General features: G+C 36.1%; 1 protein-coding gene across 1 annotated transcript in view; it reads right to left on the bottom strand.

The window, feature by feature from the left end:
* ME1 (malic enzyme 1) overlaps nt 1-21,128 on the bottom strand; it is a 169,837-nt gene that overhangs the window by 124,769 nt on the left and 23,940 nt on the right. The window contains exons 2-3 of the mRNA XM_031455990.2: nt 18,290-18,423; nt 12,932-13,081 (exon numbers count right to left, since the gene is read on the bottom strand). Of these exons, the coding sequence (XP_031311850.2) occupies nt 12,932-13,081; nt 18,290-18,423 (284 nt within the window). The remainder of the gene's footprint in view (nt 1-12,931; nt 13,082-18,289; nt 18,424-21,128) is intronic.

Raw genomic sequence — 21,128 nt, 5'->3', positions numbered from 1 at the left:
ATTTATATTCATAAATGAACATTTTCTTTGCTTAGAAAGAAATGAAATTCAATCACTTTCATGACTTATTTTAAGTAGATAATGACTTAATTTGGAATTCTATCAAATATTTTATAAATTTTACTACAGTGAATATAATGTACTATAAAATATATAGTATGGAGCTAAAATTGACAACTTCAATTATAACTTTAAAGAGTTAAAATTTATACTATAAAATAACCTAGGTATAAAATATCCAACATGTTTAAAGGTTATAAAATAATTCTTAGACAACATTAAATACAGATTAAAACTGATGAAAACAGATCTTTGCATTTTCAGAAGCATACCTAAGAAGCATGTAGGAAATTTTGGAAAGAATAATGAAAACAAACTCTAACATGGCTATTTCCCCTCAACTACTGATTAGGGGAGGGGGGCATTGGTGGGTAGAAGCATTGCCTCAGGGGAGATTCTTCCTAATAATTCCTCCACTAACTAAAATTGTAACAAAGGCATAGAAAACACATAAAAATATACAACAGTTTAAAAGTATACATAGAAAAACAAATAGTCTGAAAAAAACTACAAAAAATTTTAAAATTAGATCAGAAGAATGTAATTACCTCAAATGAGAAAATGCCAACATTAAACTTTTTATCCACTCAAACTGGAGAAATGAGGAAACCGAAACATTACAAGCAGGATACAGCTGTGCGGACTGACCTGTGCCTGTGTGTCTGTCTAGGGGAGGGAGTAGGAATTTTGATGAGATGAGTCATCACATCACTTGAAATCTGTTTAAAATCCATCTTATATGAAAACGTATTATTTTTAATAAACCCTGAGATGGTGATTTAAAGCTGTTACTAAAAACTTTCTGAATCAGAAAGCAGGGTTATTTGAAATGATGTGTGAGTTACTTGTAAGATGTTCCAAATATCTGACGCTATACACCTTGTACAGGCTGCTCTTTTAAAAATTCACAGAATTTTCTAGTTATAAGTGCACAATCACACCCAATGTGAGAATGTCACTCATAATGTGTATGACCAGTGATTATCCAAACCACACAAATGTTTCCAGTGATGGAGAATAAGGAAAGTCTATCCCAAAGTCAGATAAACTATCAGAAAAGTTTCCTTTACATTGAAGTTAAGTCTACATCCCTGTAATAATTTCTACCTACTGATTTCAGTTCTACATTGTGAGGCGATTCTAGGCAGGTACACTCTTTTTTCACATGAAAATCTTCCAAATAACTCATGACTTAGTTAAACTTACTTCCCTTTCAAGTCTTTTCTTTTCATCTACACACTTCTATTTCCCCCAACTCTTTCTCATATAATAACTTTTCAAGAACTGTCACTGGTTTGGTCACTCTTCTCTGGAATCATCTCAGTTTGCCAATGACCTTTCAAAAATACAGCATCCAAAAATAAACACAATATTCCAGATGTGATCTAGGCTATGCAATGTAAAGGGCTACTTATTGCCTCCTTGTTAAAAGAATTCCTTACTTTTAGTGAAAACTGGAGTTTATAATCCTTCTAAAAATATGTAACAACACCCAAATTAATGTATTTTCAGAAATACTACCTGAGATAAAACTTAGTAATTTTTTGTAATTTTCCATATGCTGTGTGTAAACTTAAATCAAAACACCTGGGTGTACCACACAGATTACAGTAAAGTTATTTTTGGATCCTAAACTTAAATTTCCATTCAAGTTCTCCACACTTAAAAGTCTCTAGCTGTATATGGAGACTCGATGAACTGTTACTTTACACTTCTTAAAGGTCTTTTACAGTAAAAGTTTCAATGCCTTGCAAAAGAGATTTATACGTCTATGCATGCATTTAGACAATCCTTAGATCCTGATGGGAAAAAATAATGTTTGAATCATGCCTACATTTTTTCCATTCTCCAAATTTTTCCTAATTAAGGAAATACTTAGGAAAGAAGATAGTTTGGTATTTTAAACCACCTCTGGGCACGCTGAATTTCCAGTACTTAAGATACAGGCTACCCTACCTCAGTTCTATTCAGCACAAATTGCATATACACTCTCATAAATACGACATTTAGTCTGCTCAGAAAAAAAATAGTTAATGTGAACTAATTAGTAGTTCAAGAAATCACCATCATCTAAATCTCCATTATAATGAAAATCCACTTTTTGCAAATAATTATCTCTAAAATAATCAACTGAGGTAATAAGAGACCTGACCTAGCCGAGATATTTTATCTAACTTGTCTTATAGTATCTTTGAAAAAAAATTATACCATGTAGTGCTGCTTCTCATACTTTAAAACAGGGTAGATGTATTACACCTATTTCAAGGGAAATGAAACAAATGAAGGAAAGAATATTTTTGAATAAGCGTAAGTCAAAAATCAAAGGCTTATTACTGTAGGCAAAGGGTAAAAGGCTTATTAATAACTGACATTCAAATGATCACTTTTCTAGACACATTTAAAAAATTAGCTGCTCCCTTAAATATCAACCATCTGAATTTCTAGAGATTCTAATATAATGAAAATGTAGAAACAGAAAATTCTAACACAATAAAAAATGAAAATTACAAACTGAACCAGGGCTGTAAGCCAAAAACATTCTCTGGTTTTCAAAAGTCTCCTAAATATTTCTAAAGATTCTAAAGTGGCTTAACCGAAGAAAGCCAAGTCCAATCAAGAACAGTCCTGGTCCACTTGGGCAGATCTGTATCCAAGACCACTTAGAGGTGTGGACCCTTTGCTAACCCCTTCCCAGAAACTTCCACAGCTCTGAGAGTGACATGACCTAGGAGGGCGAGAGATGTCTGTTAACCTCTGGGCACTGAACCACCTGATAGTTTACATCACAATGGATCACGACGGATAACTAGATAAAACTATTAAAAATACCACAGCCTTGTGGGGTTAAACATTTAATTTCCGCTTTTAAAACTGCCTGAGAAACCATATAACCCTATTTCTTTTCCATAAGCAACTTACACTCTCCTTATGTATAACTGATTAATGAGTTATTAAAGTACTTACAGCTTGATAAAGTAAAATTGCCATCATAAACCTACATAGCACATCATAAAAATTGATTATGTTTAAGAAAACTGGGTAGATTTAAAATGAGAACGTTTATGAAACGATACAATATGAAAGTGTTCATTCTATTAACAATTAATTTGATAGTTATAAGCTGCAGCATATAATGAGAGCATTCTTGGGTTAAAAAAGTATTAGCTTTGGGAAGGCTTCTTTTTATATTTATTCCTTTGAAGCTTCTTTTCTTACTGCTATTTCACAAACCAAATATCAATTAAAACGGATACCCTCACCCTATAAGACTACATAATTTGCTGAACTTTTGGCCTATCAGCAGAAACTACATGTTTCCGTTATGAGTAAACAAACTCCATTTATAGTCACAGTCTAACTGCGGTCATGGTTATGACTGTTTCTGTATTACTAGGTATACATCCTCATATGAAATTATACATGAGGTTAAAAAAGAAAGCTTACTCTTCACAATTCAAATAACAAATGCTGTACTTCAAATTCTTTTTTGGAATTCCAAAGGAAATAGGTATACAAATGAACAATAAATATAGAAAAATTATTTCAGGTTTTTGTTTTGGTTCATCTTAGTATTTCCTTTTAAGCATTTCTCTAAGAATTTTCTAGGAAAAAATAAACTAAAAAAAAGAAAATATCTTATTGATTGCTTTCTTTGACAATTAGCTTGCTAATAATCTTAGTCAATGTCAAAATTCAAAATAGGTACCATTTATGTAGTGTATATAATGTGTGAGTTAAAATACTAGGATCTTTAAAAATATTATCTACAAAGTTCCACGTCCATACATTTAACTGCCTATTAGACACCACTCCCCAACTTTGGACGTCCGAGAGACATTTAAAACTCAGCATGTCCTGAAAAGAACTATCCATCTCTCTTACAAACACATTCTATTCTGTTGAAGCTCGGTGAGTAACACCATCATCCATTTTCAAGAAATCCAGAAGCTATAATAAAACTAGCTGTAATAACCACTCTTCGGGAAAAGCTACCTTGTGCCCAGATTATGGTAGGTATGTTATCTATATTGAATCTAATCTTGCCATTCAAAACACCTTGCAAAACAGGTGTTATTCTGAGAAATCTTACAGTAAAGAATCTGTTTAATTTTAGTTAATTCAGGTTTTCTCCAATTAATTTGAGCACTGAATGCTTTTTTTCACCTAATTTTTGGCAAACCAATTGGTATCAGTAGGATCAAACTTTGGAAACTCTTTTTTTAAAAACTATCACCGACAAACTGCTGTATTAGCTCCTCCTTTTTGCCAAAATAATTATCAGTGATGTACTGCATAAAGATGAGTAGTTGAAAGGAGTATATGTGTTTAAACTTGTTTATATTTCACCAAAATTTTACTTCTTCACTGCTTGATTCCTTGGAATGAAGCTAATTTCTTTCAGATTTATTATATACGAGAATTTACCTATTAGAACAATATGCTTAAAACAGTAGGAGAAATAAAGAACATATCAATACTTCAAATTTTTCTTTGTGAGTGAATGAACAGAGTAATATTAAGTTACTATCTCTACTAGGTAGCAAACAACACACATTAATCCAGCACCAACCAGACATGAAGCTTAAACAGCATGGGAAATACAGGAATAAATCTTTAGATGTGTGCAATCTAGTTGGGACTAAATGAAAGTAAAATGCCAACAAAAGAAACCAAGAGGGGTTAAAAAAAAAAAAAAAGAACCTGTAGATAGAATAGATTGTTGGCTGCCAGAGGTGGGGGGTTTGGGGAATGGGAGAAGTGGATGAAGAAGGTCAAAAGTTACAAACTTCCAGTTATAAAATAAGTCGTGGGATGTAATAAACAGCATGGTGACTGTAGTTGATAATAGTATTATTAACTATAAAGCATCACTATATACAATACTATGTGATAACAGTATGACATATTTGAAAGTTGCTAAGAGTAGATTTTAATAGTTCTCATCACAAGAAAAAATATTTGTAACTATGCATGGTGACCGATGCTAACTAGACTTATTGTGGTGATCATTTCACAGTACATATAAGTAGCGAATCATTAGGTTATATACCCAGAACTAATATGTTATATGTCAAGTATACCTCAATTTAAAAACTGAAATAAATTGAATTTAAAAAGAAAAGAGACCAAGAGTACTTGGATAGAACATTTGAAATATTCAAAGTAGGAACATGATTAACTGCTAAAGGCATAGTGAAATGATATGTAGCCAATAAGAACTCATAGGAGAGGGAGATGATTCTTGGAAAAAAATGCAGTGTAAAATACAGCAGTTAGAAATATTTCCAAAGAAATTACCTAAATCTGCTTTAGCTGTTCTTTACATATGTCTGCAGTATCAATTTGCACAAAACTTTTCTTAAAGAAAGTTTCACAGAACACAAGTAATTTAAGTAACACAGTAGGATCAGCATTGAGCAAAAACATAAAGAACTGTCTTCAGCTTCCCAAAATCACAACTCTGTCTACAAATTAGCCACAGTTAGATGTGTTGACATATACCCTACCAAATCCTGAAAATTCTGCAAGAACTGAATGTTACGGGAATAAGATAATCTAAGCAAACTCAACAACATTCTTAAAAATCATTATCCATGACATCTTGAAAAACTCACACAAAGTACTATGCCAAAGAGAAAAGAAATTCCACACAAACCCCACAAATGAATATTCCAGCATCATACCTTAAGAATGTTAGAAGTAGAGTTATTCATATAAGAATTCATTTTTGGACACCGAGCCAGATTTTAATGCCATACTCAAAATGAAAAATAACTATCTAGCCACAGAAAAGTATCATGCCATTAAGATAAATTAAGAAGTATAAGATCAAAAGATATGTCTGTTTGCAACTGTATTAAGCTCAGTACTTGTACTATTAACCCTTAACTTTCACTAATTATGTTCCTAATTGCTACCACCAAGCCCACAAAGTAAATATAATAAGAGGTGTAATCCTCCTGTTTAGTTTCTAAACGTCTTAGAATATGTACTGTTGCAGCAGGGAGGACTGAAGAGACATCTGTAAATTTTGGCTTAAAAAAAACTGCTATATGTTAACTGATGCCTGAAAGACCCATCGTTATTCAAATACAATCACAACTTCCTTTCTAAATACAGTATCTAAATACATGCCACATAACACATTTTCAGACAGGTTTCTTTCTTTTTTTTTTTTTAAATACTCATGGAAGAAGCTGTGAGAATTATTCTACTAAAGAATTAAGGAGGGTGGGATCAAAATGGTGGAGTAGGATGACCCTGAACTCACCCCCTGCCATGGACTCACACCAAAATCACAACTACTTAAGAGCAGCTATCCACAAGAACAACCTAGAAACTAGCAGAAAAGACTTTCCATAACTAAAGATAGACAAAGAAGGAGCCACAATGAGATGGGTAGAAGACATAAGTCTACTTGGGACCCACATGCCCAAGCTGGTGACCCACAAACAGGAGGGCTACCACAGCTGCAGAGGTCGTCCCGGAGGAGTGAGAGATCTGAGCACCACACTGTGCTCTGCAGCCTGGGGATCCTGCACCAGGAAGATGAGGCCCCACAGCATCTGGCTTGGAAACCAGCGGGCTTTACATTTGGGAGAGCAGGAGCAATATTAGAAACAGAGACTCTTCTCTTGAAGGAGAATCACAGACTCATAAGCTGAGTCCCAGCATAGAGGCAGCAATCTGAAAGGCGCCTAGGTGAAACCCACTTGTTGATATTGGAGAGCGTTCCAGAGAGGCAGGTGACAGCTGGGAATCCCCGTGTGGTTGGAGATGCTGGCAACAGTCATTTTGGGGATCTCACTGTACTGTGTTGATACAGGTGCTGGCAAGCACCATCTTGGAATTCTCCCTCAAGCCTATGAACTCCAGGGCCCTGCCCCACCCACCAGTGCACCCACAGAAACCACACAGGGCAGGGCCTTGCAGTCAGCTGGGCCAAGGGCCAGCCCCACCTACCAGCATGCCCACAGTAGTCAGCCCCACCACAACAAAAGGGCACACACAGCCCACACAGGGGGCACCATACAGCTCTGGTGATCAGAAGGGAGTGCGCTGCTGGGCCCCATAGTATGTCTCCTACATAAGACCACTTCTCCAGGATTAGGAGGCATAGCAGACCTACCTAATACACAGAAATAAACAACGAATTAGGCAAAATAAGGAGACAGAGGAATATGTTCCAACTGTAAGAACAAGACAAAACCTCAGAAAAAGAACTAAATGAAACAAAGATAAGCAATAAATCTACAAAAGAGTTCAAAGTAATGATCACAAAGATGCTCACCAACTCAGGAGAAGAATGGATGAACACAGTGAGAATTTCAACAAAGAGTTAAAAAATATAAAAATGAACCAATCAGAGCTGAAGAATACAACAGAACAAAAGATACACTATGAGGATTACAGTAGATTAGATGATACATAAGAATGAAACAGCAATCTGGAAGACAGACAGAATGAAAATCACCCAATATATTTGCAAATGATATATCCAATAATGGATTAATATCTGAAATATATTAAAAACTCATGCAACTCAATATCAAAAAAACAAACAATCCAATTAAAAACTGGGCAAAGGATCTCAATAGACATTTTTCCAAAGAAGACATACAGATGGCAACAGGCACATAAAAAGATGCTCAACATCACTAATCATCAGAGAAATACAAATCAAAACCACAATGATCATATGGTAAGTCTATTTTAGTTTTTTGAGGAATCTCTGTACTGTTTTCCATAATGGCTATACCAAACTACATTCCCACCAACAGTGTAGAAGGGTTCCCTTTTCTCCATACCCTCTCCAGCATTTACCATTTGTGGACTTCTTAATGATGGTCATTCTGACTGGCTTGAGGTGATACCTCAGCAATCCTACTCCTGGGCATATATCCAGAGGGAACTTTAATTTGAAAAGATACATGCACCCCAGTGTTCACAGCAGCACTATTTACAGTAGCCAAGACATGGAAACACTAAATGCCCACTGACAGATGACTTGATAAAGGAGTTGTGGTATATTTATACAATGGAATACTACTCAGTCATAAAAAAATAATAAAATAATGCCATTTGTAGCAACATGGACTCACACCAAAATCTTTGGTGTGACTTTGGAGATCGTCATTCCAAGTGAAGGAAGTCAGAAAGAGAAAAAAGTATCATATGATATCACTTTTATGTGGAATCTTAAAAAAAAAGACAAACGAATTTATTTACAAAACAGAAATAGACTCACAGACATAGTTACAGGTTACAGGGTGGGGAGGGGTGGGAAGAGATAAATTGGGAGTTCAAGATTTGCAGATACTAAGTACTATATATAAAATAAACAACAAGTTTATACTGCATAGCACAAGGAACTATATTCAATATCTTGTAGGAACCTATAATGAAAATGAATATATGTATGTATATGTATGTATGACTAAACTATTGTGCTGTGCACCAGAAATTGACATAACATTGTAAGCTGACTATACTTCATTTAAAAAAAACCACAATGAGATACCACCTCATCTATAGGAATGGTTATCATCAAAAAGACAACAAACAACAAGTGTTGAGGAGGATATGGAGAAAAGGGAACCCTCATGCACTGTTGGTAGGAATGTAAATTGTGCAGTCACCATGAAAAATAGTATGGAAGTTCCTCAAAAAATTAAAAATAGAACTACCATACAATCCAGCAACTTCACTTTCAGATATATACCTGAAGAAAACAAAAACACTAATTCAAAAAGATATATGCACTCCTATGTTCACCGCAGCATTATTTACAACAGCCAAGATATGGAAGCAACCCAAGTGTCCACTGATAGATGATGGGTAAAGAAAATGTGATGTGTGTATATATATGAATATATACACATATATGTATATATATATAAATATATATACATATATACAATAGGTTATCACTCATAAAAAGGGATGAAATCTTGCCATTTGGAACAACACGGATGGATGTAGGGTATTATGCTAAGTGAGTAAGTCAGAGATAGACAAATACCGTATGATCTCATTTATATCTGGAATCTGAAAAACCAAATGAAAACAGACTCATAGATACAGAAAATAAACAGGTGGTTATTAGAGGTGAGCGAGGCGGGAGGCTGGGCAAAATAGGTGAAGGGAATTAAGAGATACAACCTTCCAGTCATAAAATAAATAAGTCCCAGGGACGTAATATACAGCATAAGAGAAATGATCAATAATATTGCAATAACTTTATACGGGGACAGATGGTTACTAGACTTATTGTGGTGATCACTTTATAATATATTTAAATGTCAAATTACTCTCTTCTTGACCTGAAACTAACACAACACTGTACAATAAAAACAACTAAACGTCTATCGACAGATGACTGGATAAAGAAGCTATGGTATTTATGGCTGAATAGTATTCCATTGTATAAGTATACCACATCTTCTGTATCCAGTCATCTGTTGATGGACATTTAGGCTGTTTCCATGTCTTGGCTATTGTAAATAGTGCTGCTATGAACACTGGGGTGCAGGTGTCATTCTGAAGTAGGGCTCCTTCTAGATATATGCCCAGGAGCAGGATTCCTGGGTCATATGGTAAGTCTATTCCTAGTCTTTTGAGGAATCTCCATACTGTTTTCCACAGTGGCTGTACCAAACTGAATTCCCACCATCAGTATGACAACATAACACCATCTGCAGCAACGTGGATGCTCCTGGAGAATGTCATTCTAAGTGAAGTTAGCCAGAAAGAGAAAAATACCATATGAGATCGCTCATATGTGGAATCTAAAAAACAAAACAAACAAAAAAAAAACAAATACAAAACAGAAACAGACTCATAGACACAGAATTCAAACTTGCGGTTGCCAAGGGGGCGTGAGGTGGGAAGGGATAGACTGGGATTTCAAAATGTAGAATAGATAAACAAGATTATACTGTATAGCACAGGGAAATATATACAAGATTTTGTGGTAGCTCATAGCGAAAAAAGAAATGTGACAATGAATGTGTATGTTCATGTGTAACTGAAAAATTGTACTCTACACTGGAATTTGACACAACATTGTAAAATGATTATAAATCAATAAAAAAAAGTTAAAAAAAAAAGAAAGGTGGCCAATTTGAAAAAAAAAAAAGAAGCTATGGTATATTTATACAATGGAATACTACTCAGTCAGAAAAAAAGAATAAAATAATGCCACTTGTAGCAACATAGATGGACCTGAGATTGTCATCCTAAGTGAAACAAGCCAGAAAGAGAAAGAAAAATACTATATGATATCACTTATATGTGGAATCTTAAAAAAAAAAGACAAATGAACTTATTTATAAAATAGAAACAGACTCACAGACATTGAAAACAAATTTGTGGTTACCGGCGGGGAATGGTGTGGGAAGGGATGAACTGGGAGTTCACTGCAGATACTAATATAAATAAAATAGATAAATAACAAATTTATTCTGTATAGTACAGGGAACTATACTCAATATCTTGTAATAACTTATGGTGAAGAATATAAAAACGAATATACATATGTTCATGTACGATGGAAGCATTATGCTGTACACCAGAAATTGACACAACACTACAAACTGACTATATGTCAATAAAAGATATATATATAAAAAAATGTGGATAAAGGATGTTGGGCTGTAGTATTATTCCCACGTTACAGGGGAGGGAGCTGAAGCACAGAAAGGTTAACTAATTTATTCGAGACTAAAACAAGTGGCAAAACCAGTAAGTGAAAGCAGGCAATCTACTCATACTTCTCACTACTGCTCCAGGAAGCCTCCAATTCAACAGGAACTCCTCGAGACTTGATCCAGAAACTGAACTCTTACCCTAATTCATTGTTTTCCTCCTAATCTGAGCCACCATTCTCACTAACTGGGCTTCCTGTAATAGCCTGCTAACCAGGTTACCCGATTCTTCTACCCATTTAACTAACAATAAAAGCCAATGTTCTTTAAAATAGCCCACAGGAAACTATAGGTTCTGCATCCTCCCTTTTACCGTCCATCTGTGACCTCACCGACAACCCTCCCCTCTCCCACTCCACTCCAGCTACCCTGTCTCTGTGCCCCTCCTGGTCTCCAGGCGTGTTCCCGCTGCGGGCCTTGGCAGTGACTATTCCTCCTGCCTGGTACATTTCCCCTTGAATGTACATGACTCCCCTTCTCATTCCTCCAATGACATCTTCCAATGATACTTACAATGTCCACTCCATTTAAAATTGCTACTGCCCCTCCCACAAAGCAAGTGGCACTCCGTATGCCCCTTTTCTTGCTCTGTTCTTTCTTTCTTCATAATACTTGTTACCTTCCAACATTCTAGACAACTTACTTATTTTTTATTCACCTGCCTGTCTCTTCTGCTCCTGAATTTATATATATACCATGTATCTTATGGCCTTAGAAAACCATCTAGTACATAGTAGGTGTTCAAAAAGTAATTGTTGATATTGAGATTTCTACGTAAACTTCAACCCAAATACTTGGAGCTAAGTTCTTGTACATTTCTTACAGCTGTTAGCATTTCTCAGTATCTCATAGAAAAGTTAGAATTTCAATAAATATACTTAAATTACATTTTAAAACAGCTAAGTTTTATACACTAATGCTTTTATTAAGAGTCTCTGTTTATGTAGAAATACGTTTTATAGACATGGACAGATGTTAATGTCACTCAGAGAAACAGGTAAAAAATAATTTAAATAGTATAATCCTTTCTATAAGGAAAACAGTATGTATTTGTATGTATCAGGTTTTTTGGCATGATGACATTAGGCATTTTTAAAATATTTCTTCCTACTACGTATATTCATATTTCCTCATTTTTTCAGTAATGAATATGTATAATTTGTATGATTAAAAATGAATATACTTATAATACCCAAAACAGAATTATTCATCACAATATAATTACTAGCTAAATTCTAACTCTTACTTCTCTAGGAAAAAAATTCATTCATTGTTAACATATAAATTATTTATAATTGTATAAATATATAAATGCAACATAGATCTGTGCTATTAATGTAATTTAACCAACCATCTACAAATATTTATCTAATTCTTCTCTTTATACAAGGGATAATGTGGCTAATATCATTATACAAAAGGTACTGTGGCAGTGTGCTAAATATTATCACTACAGCAATGTATCTTCGTGAAACCTACATATTCAATCTAACTTTCAGACATTACCTCTGAAATACCCCTTTCAATGACAGCACTTTCAATAAGCTTTTATATTTGTGGTATAAACTAATAAACACTCTTTTTTATCTTTACATACAAAACCGTAAGTAGCACAAATATGTTCAACTTGAGCTTTTGCTGTTGCTGAAAAGCATTAGTATTTATTTACTTCAATTGTTCCTTGTTCTAAAAGTATTTAAAGTAATACAATAAATAAAGGTAGAGTTTTAGAAAATTGTATTAAAGTTATAAAATGTATTAAAGTAATAAAATGAAAAAAGTAAAGCTATGAATTAGAAAAACTGTATATTATATTTCACATCTCTTCAAAGGTGATCATAATTTCACTTAAAAGAAAACAAAAGAGCCAGTGTTAATGCCAACACTGAATTTAGAAAATTATGACCTATTACCAAAAAAAGTTCATTTAATGTCTGTAAAAGGAAACCTAAATTGGTTTATAAAAAAGTATCTTCCCACGATCTTAAATCAAGAAAATACTGTTTTTTAATGTTATATATATTTTTATACTTAATATTCTTTTAAATGAAGTTTGATTTAGATTTTTCCAAACTTCAGTTCCACTCGATAATTTTTAAATTACAAAACTCTTGCAAAGAAATAAATAAAGACACAAGTTGTATTTAAAATAAAAGTTTACATACCTTGGCTTCCGAAAGGCTAAGCTGTATTGCTGACATGCCAGACCCACCGTGGGGGTATAGACAATAGGCATGAATTTCTCGATGTCAGACAGTAGCACTCTATAAAAGAGCTTCTCATTTCTATCTTGAAGATCCATTAAGAGAAGATACCTGTGGAAATTGTATATAATTAGATCTATATCCCAACAAAGTCATAAAACAGCTGTTTAGATTTCTAACTAAACATTTTTGAACAAAGTATTCAATGTTTTTTAGGTCACACAGAAAAAATCTGATGGAAAAAGACTTTAGAAATGTTCCTAGTAATCTCAAAGGATGAAGAACCCTAAAACCTGAACTAGTGTCATCCAAACATTAAAATCAGTGCTGAAACAGCAGTTCTGTTTAATATTTGGAAAGACTTTATCCCTATTTTAAAATGAAAGACAAATGAAAATATCATTATAAATATAGTTTAAACATTAAGTAAGTAAATAGAAAGACCACTCTTTAACTTGCAGTACTGAATAGTCACGGGAAATGACAAGCAGAAAATGTGAATGTAGCACTGACCCTGAAAATTCCTAAGTTCAAGGGACTTTTCTTGTTTATATCAAATGGTCTTTTTCTTTCTAGAGGCATTTCTGACCCAGAATTATCTTTCTAAATATCAACCTTATCGTGTTACCTGTAACCTTCAATCAGTTATAGAATAAAACTCAAGCTGCTTGGTACAACTTAAAAGAATTTTGCAACATTATCCTTAATAGTTTTACCAGCCTTTTTGGATTGATTCTCCTTCCCTGGAATACTTGAAAACACACAGAATTTGAAGTCAGAGATACAAGGACTCTAATGCTTGGCAAATAGACAAGTTATTCCAAACCAAAAAAGTAACATTTGGGAAGAAGATGATGACTTTTAGACATGCTAAAATTGATTCAGCAATGTGGAAGTCATCATTGCTTAATCAGTGATCAATTCTCAGACCTTATCTTACTTTATTTATTGGAATATTTGAGGCCAATGGCATTCTCTGGGGCTGGACACACTTCCTCTACCTGCCTTCCAGGCCCCTGTATTTTCTTGGGTTTCCTATTTCACTGATCATTCTTTCTCTGTTTCTTTGCTGTTTTCTCCTCTTCGCTGGAAGCTCTCTAATAGCCATCTCTAATCTATTAGGAGATTATGCCAGATTTGCTAAAAGATAGTCCAAATCTAAACATCTTCATTGCTACCACCCTGGATCTAAACCACCATCATCTCTTGCCTGGATTCCTGTGAGAGTCTTAATACTCTCCCTTCTTACATTCCATTCTCCAGTTTGCACTTGTCTTCTGGAAATACAGCTCAGATCATGCTGACCTTCTGTTCAAAATCTTGAATGGCGCCCCCTTTCAGAGTAACAGCAGAAGTCCTTCAGTGGCCTTCCTAATCTGTCTTTACATGATCTGTCCTCCACGACCTCACTAACTTCCTCTCCTAACCTCCCTTCCTCACCTCGCTCACTCTGCTCCAGACAGGTCTCCCTGCTGGTCCTTGAACACAGCAGCACAAGAACACTGTTCCTCAGATTTCGTCATGGCTAACCACCCCACTACCTTTTATTACTTGCTCATAACTCACCTTCTCAATGAAGTCCATCCTGGCCACGCAACTGGGTCCATCCTGACAATGCGAAGTGACCATACCCACCCCCCAGCATTCTCAGTCCCTCTTACCCTACCTTATCTTTTCTTTTCTTTATTAGCATTTGATACTTCCTAGCATATTAAATAATTTACTTATTATTTTACTATTTACAACTTTCTAAAAAATAATTAAAAAAAAATAAACTACATCAGTTCTGTGAGGGCAGAGATCATTGTCTGTAATCCCAGCATCTAAAAGAGCACCTGATAGGGAGGATATAGCTCAGTGGTAGAGCACGTGCTTAGCATGCACAAGGTCCTGGGTTCAATCCCTGGTACTTCCATTAATAAATAAAGAAACCTAGTTACTCCCCTAAAAAACAAAAACAAACAAATAAAAGAGCACGTGACACTGAACTGATGCTCAATATATCTTTGAAGAACAGTCTGTGATAAAGAAAGTCACTAGCTCTAAGAAGGCAGCTGATAAAATGGCCCAGGAAAAGAATACAAAGTAAAAACAGATGCCACTGAAGGAAGGACTTAAGAAACAAGTGAAAGGGATAGTAAAGGAGTTTAAGCAGCAGCAAATATGCACGTTGAACAAACTGAGTTAGCCTTTCCCCACTGCCCCCGTCATCACCTATGGGCTCAATAAGACAAGTCGCCATGGCAGGGATGGAGGTTATGCATGGGCTCAGCAAAGTGGACTTCTACCCACCAAGGCCAACTTGGCGACTGACACTGCTGAGCGCCCAATCCGCCAACAACAGAGACCAACACTAAGCCCCTGATATGCCACAACTCTGTGGGGTCATCAGCAAGCTACCTGGTGGCAGGTGGATTATAGTGGATTGCTTCCATCATGGAAGGAACAGTATTTGTTCTTACTTGAACAGACACTCTGTATGAAGATTTGCCTTTCCTGCACACAATGCTTCTGCCAAAACTACCCTCCATGGACTTAAGAAATGCTTTATCTGCCATTATGGTATTCTACCCAGCATTGCTTCTGATCAAGGAACTCACTTTAGAGCAAATGAAGTGGGGCAGTGGGCCCATGCCCAAGGAATTCACTGGTCTTAACATGTTCCCCACCATCCTGAAGCAGCTGGCTTGACAGAATGGTGGAATGGCCTTCTCTGACAGTAACTAAGTAGCAACACCTTGCAAAACTGCGGCAACATTATCCAGCAGGCTACACATGATCTGAATCAGTGTCCAATAAACGGTTCTATTTCTCCCATAGCCAGGATTCCCCCATCCAAGAATCAAGGAGGCAGAAATGGAAGCAGCATTACCTACTACAGCCCCCAGTGACCCACCAGCAAAATTTCTGCCTTCTGTCCCTGTGACCTTATGCTCTGCTGGCCCAGAAGTGTTAATTCCAAAGGGAGGACTGTTTCCACCAGGAGACAAGGATGCTATTGAACTAGAAGTTAAGACTGATACTGGCCACTTGGGGCACCATGTGCACCTGAGTCAACAGGCAGAGAAGAGAGTTACTGTGCTGGCTGGGGCGGTTAATCCTGACCACCAAGGGGAAACTGGACTACCCCTCCACAATGGAGGAATGCGAGAGGATGTCTAGAATATATGAGATCCCTTAGGGTGTCTCTGTGATTAAAGTCAAATGGAGGGGGGAGGATATAGCTCAAGCGGTAGAGCGCATGCTTAGCATGCACGAGGTCCTGGGTTCAATCCCCAGTACCTCCTCTAAAAATAAATTAAGAATTAAAGAAATTACCTTGTCCCCCTAAAAAAAAACAAAATAAAAAATGGAAAAAAAAAATACAGGCAGACATCAAGTCAATGGAAAACTACAACAACCCAATTCAAACAGGACTACTAATGGCCCAGACCCTTCAGAATGAAATAAAATGGGTAAGGGAAAAAAGATGGTTATAAATATCAGCTATGATCACATGACCAGTTACAGAAAAGAGGACTGTAATTATCATGAGTACTTCTTATTCTTATATATAAGTACTTCTTATATATATACACACATATACATATACTTGTAATATATATGCAAATATATAAAAACAAACGTAATTTTTTCCTCTTATCCCTTTATTGTGTGACATAGAGGTACCGACTTTATATCATAGTATTTAAATACAGCTGACCCTTGAACAATGTAGGGGTTAAGGGTGTCAACGCCCATACATTTAAAAACCCACGTATAACCTTGTAGTTGGCCATCCATATCTGCAGTTCCACATTCAAGGATTCAACCAACTGCAGACTATATAGTGCTGTGCTATGTATTTATTGAAAAAAATCCACATATAGCTGGAACCACACAGTTCAAGCCCATGTTGTTCAAGGGCCAACTGTATTGTTCACTTTACATCATAGTATTAAAGTTGAGAGATGTCAAGGAGAGAGATAAACATCACCCAAGGGCTTTCTCACATCCTCTTTTGGGGAAAGGGTTATGTATGTTTTCGGTTGTACCTGGGATAGTTCTATCATATTAGGCAGAAGTATGACCTTTTTATTGTCTTTATTCAGAGATTAAGATTGGTTTAAGGAGATGTGTATGGGTGCCAAGTTGAAAAGGAGTGGTTAATTTTGTGTCAACTTGGCTAAGACACAATGCCCAGATTATCTGGTCCACTATTCTGGATGTTTCTGGGAGGGTGTTTCAGGGATGAGATTAACATTTAAACTAGTATACTTCAAATAAAGCAGATGACCCCCCCATAAAGTGGATGAGCCTCATCCAATCAGTTGAAAACCTCAACAGAACAAAGACTGGCCTTCCCTCCAACTCTCCAGCTAAAAAAGAATTCCGCCAGCAGATTGCCTCTGGACTCAAACTACAACTCTGGACTCCAACTGCAGCTCGTCTAGCTTGCCAGTCTACTCACAGATTTAAGACTCACCAAGACTATAATCACCTGAGCCAGTTCTTTAAAATCAATCAATCAACCCTACCTCCCTCTCTCTTCCCTCTCTCCCTCATATTTGTATGTGTATACACACACACACACACACACACATCCTGTTGGTTCTATTTCTCTGAAGAACCCTGACTAACACAAAGACTTACTAGGTATTGTGTTCGTTATCTCTTCTAACCTTTGCAAGACTATTTTCAAATAACTACTATTCTCTTCAACCTACAAATGAAAAAAAAACTGAGGTTTGACAAGGTTTAACACCTTAATATGAAAAGGTAGTCAAAAGCAGAGGGTAAGTCATACACAGTGTTCACAGCACTGGCTGTAGTGGTTTGCTCAAGGACCTGCCACTAGCAAGGTACAGCCAGAATTTCAACTTAGGGCTAGCTAATTCCAAAGGTATGGAAGAATGTTACCTTTATCTTTGTACAAACATGGAAACTGGATTCTAATCAAAGTAACTGACCTAAATTCACAATAGTGTTGGAACCACGCTTGGAAGCTGAAAAAGTGTACTTTCACTTACAATGAACTAGAAGTGTGACTCAAAGCCATTTTAACCTAGTTTAGAATGGCATTTCCTGGCAATTTACCTTTAAAACACCGATTTTACCACAAGAGAAAGGAAGTCTCTCTGAGGATAGAATTTAGAAAAGAAAATTTTACTTTATTCAGATGTAAATACTACACAGTCTGCAGGTGGTTTTTAAAAATATCGTTCTATTTACAGGCAAATCCTACTCAAAGTTGACCACGCTTTCCAAAGCACTAAATATTTTAACATTCTCATCTAATAAAAGAAACTAGACAACTGCCTAAGATAAATAATGTGTTACCTGTCAAAATCAGAATTCAGGCGCTCAAAATTTTTAATTACTCTAAGGACCTGGATATCCTGACTGACGAAACATGGTGGCAACAATCCATGAATGTTCAATTGCTGTCTCTCTTCCAGGGAAAAAGCCAAGTCCTGTGGAGAAAAGGAAAACACAATAATTTGAGGCAGAGGAAAAAAAAAAGACAAAAGACATACATACATACCAATAAAATCCAACTAGTACATGGAATTAAAAATCGGAAGATCTGACATCCCTCTGAGCATGGTCATGTGACTGGGTAAATCATGTAACCTCTCCATACCTGTTTCCTCATTTTTAAATATTAGGATACTATACACAGGGAATTATATTCAATATCTTATAACCTTTAATAAAAAATAATATGAAAATGAATATATGTACACATACACATGACTGGGACATCAGTTACGCTGTACCCCAGCAATTGACATATTGATTATACTTCAATTTAAGAAAAAAAAAAAAGGACGGTGGGAGAGTAGAGCTCAGTGGTAGAGTGCTTAACATACACAAGGTCCTGAGTTCAATCCCCAGGACCTCCTCTAAATAAATAAATAAGTAAACCTAAATTCCCCCACCCCAAAATTAAATAAATAAATAAACGGATACTATAATATTTTCAGATCTGTGTCGTTCAGATAGTTAGGATAAAACCAGGTAATGGATAGGTGGAAATTATTTGAAGACAGGCAAATAAAAGAAGATATAATTATCAGTATTAGTATCATTAAATATAAAATGAATAGTAGTTATTGTGAGATTTCAAATTATGAACATGAGTAGTTCACCTATAACCTACAGTGCTTCTATGCATAAAATAGGTCAGGAAATGCCTTATCTATGACTCTGAGGTACCTTTTCCAATACTCCTCTGCCACGCTGTCTCCCGCTATTCTTACACACTCCTGGTTACACAGAACTTCTCACCATGGCCTGAATGCACCACACCCCTTTTTCTTCCACAATACTATGGTCAAAAACATCTTTCTTCCCTGCTTCTCTCCTTTCTAGCTTTACCTCAAATGCTCCCTCCTCTCTGAAACCTTTCCAGACTCACCCAGTAAGCCTATTAGAACCTTATTGTACCTATGCTATGTACTTATATCAACATCGACTGTATAAAACAATGTATTACAAACTATGAGGGTCAAAAACAAGCAAAAAATATATATATATGTAACTGATGAGCTGATTCAGAAACCCAGAATGGACCTAAGAGATTTGCCAGGATATGACAGAAGGGGGAGTAACAGCAGAGAAACTCCGGTAGTCTTTAATCTGGAAGACGGCGATGAGGACTCTCCCTGGAGATGCTGAAGCCCCAGCGGCTTCTTTGACTAGACTGTGGCTGCTGTTCCTTCGGGGATGGCAAATGTGCGCCAACATGAAGATGGGTGGGTTTGCTCCAAGAGCTCTCAGCACAGCAGGTGTCCACTTCCAACATGTCCTCCCCTGCCAGCCACTCCCATCACTGCAAAAGCCCCCGTTGTTACATGCTCAGCTGGGGGTCCCCCAGAGTTCTAATACGTGTGGAAAGCAGCAGGATGGTCCCTTTCCGAGAGGATAATCCAGCGTGTCCAGCTGGACCCGGTGCCATAACCCTCTCCTGGGCGCCTGGAGAACGGCACACCAGCGCAGCCCCTCTGTCCTCTGCCTGGAGTTCCAGTCCACAGCCTAACCCCACAGCATCTCCTGGAACCTTCTGCATGCCATTTTCTATTTTATTTGTGGTCTGTGTCCCTGCTCCAGAATGCAAACTCCATGAAGTCAGGGAATTTTGTCTGTTTTTTTTTTTTGTTTTTGTTGTTTTATGCCTAGTGCTCAGAACACTAGCTGACATAATTAGAACTCAGTAATTTGCTACATGAACAAAATAGAAAGTTTAAAATATTTTAGAGACTTAACATTAAAATTTTAAAAACATTAAAATTGCTGCTCAGGAAACACATTAATTAGCATATTTATCCCGGTAAGATAACATTTAAAATTTGAAGCAGCCAGAAAGGGATATTTTTGTAAAAAAGTAATCTAAAAACTTGGAAGGCATACTTCACCTGTTCAAAGATACAACTTTTTATGAAGATATAAAGCAAAATGTCATGAAATAACTCCTAGAAATGGAAGTTATGTACAGTAATATATTTGAACAAGAAAGAAAACTCAATAGACTTTTCTCTAACTCGAAATGAAAACTTGGAAATCAAAAATGGGGGGAAAAAGCTAGGCTGAAGTTAAAGTCTCAAACATATATGAAGAAGCGTAAACTGGTATGTTGTGCCCTTGAAAATCTGCCTGCAAAAATAATAATCAAAATATTAATATTCTGAGAATAAGGCCTGGTATCGGAAGTACTGACATACGTACACTCCTTCGTTTACTTAATAGTGGTGCTTAACCATTTACTAGTGTCATTAGCCACACTTTTTTACATGAATTTTCCAATGTCTGGTCTGAAGCTAATTCCTCCGTCTAACAGGTCTGCCATAACTTACACCATGTAAATGATAATGCCATCTGGATATCTCTTCATATTCTTTGATGTTTAGTAACTACAAACTCCCACAAACTGTTTGCCAAATTTTCCGAGACACACTAAAGTGCCAATTCAACTCTTTAAAAAAAAAACCCAAAGCAAACAATACCAGGGTTTAGAAATCTGGAGAACTGGGCTGAGTTAAGAGTTAAAAGTCCTACGACTGGGTTCATATTCTATTACTACTGTAACAGGGAAGAACAAATCTGACTCCATATTAGACCTGATTCTTTTATTTTAACCTTTGTATTCTATTGCTTTTGCTTCGAATTAAGAATGTTG

The sequence above is a fragment of the Camelus dromedarius genome, chromosome 6 (assembly GCF_036321535.1).
Source record: "Camelus dromedarius isolate mCamDro1 chromosome 6, mCamDro1.pat, whole genome shotgun sequence".
Lineage (NCBI taxonomy): Eukaryota > Metazoa > Chordata > Mammalia > Artiodactyla > Camelidae > Camelus > Camelus dromedarius.
Note: the sequence above shows the minus strand (reverse complement) of the source record. Positions and strands in the feature narration are given on the sequence as shown.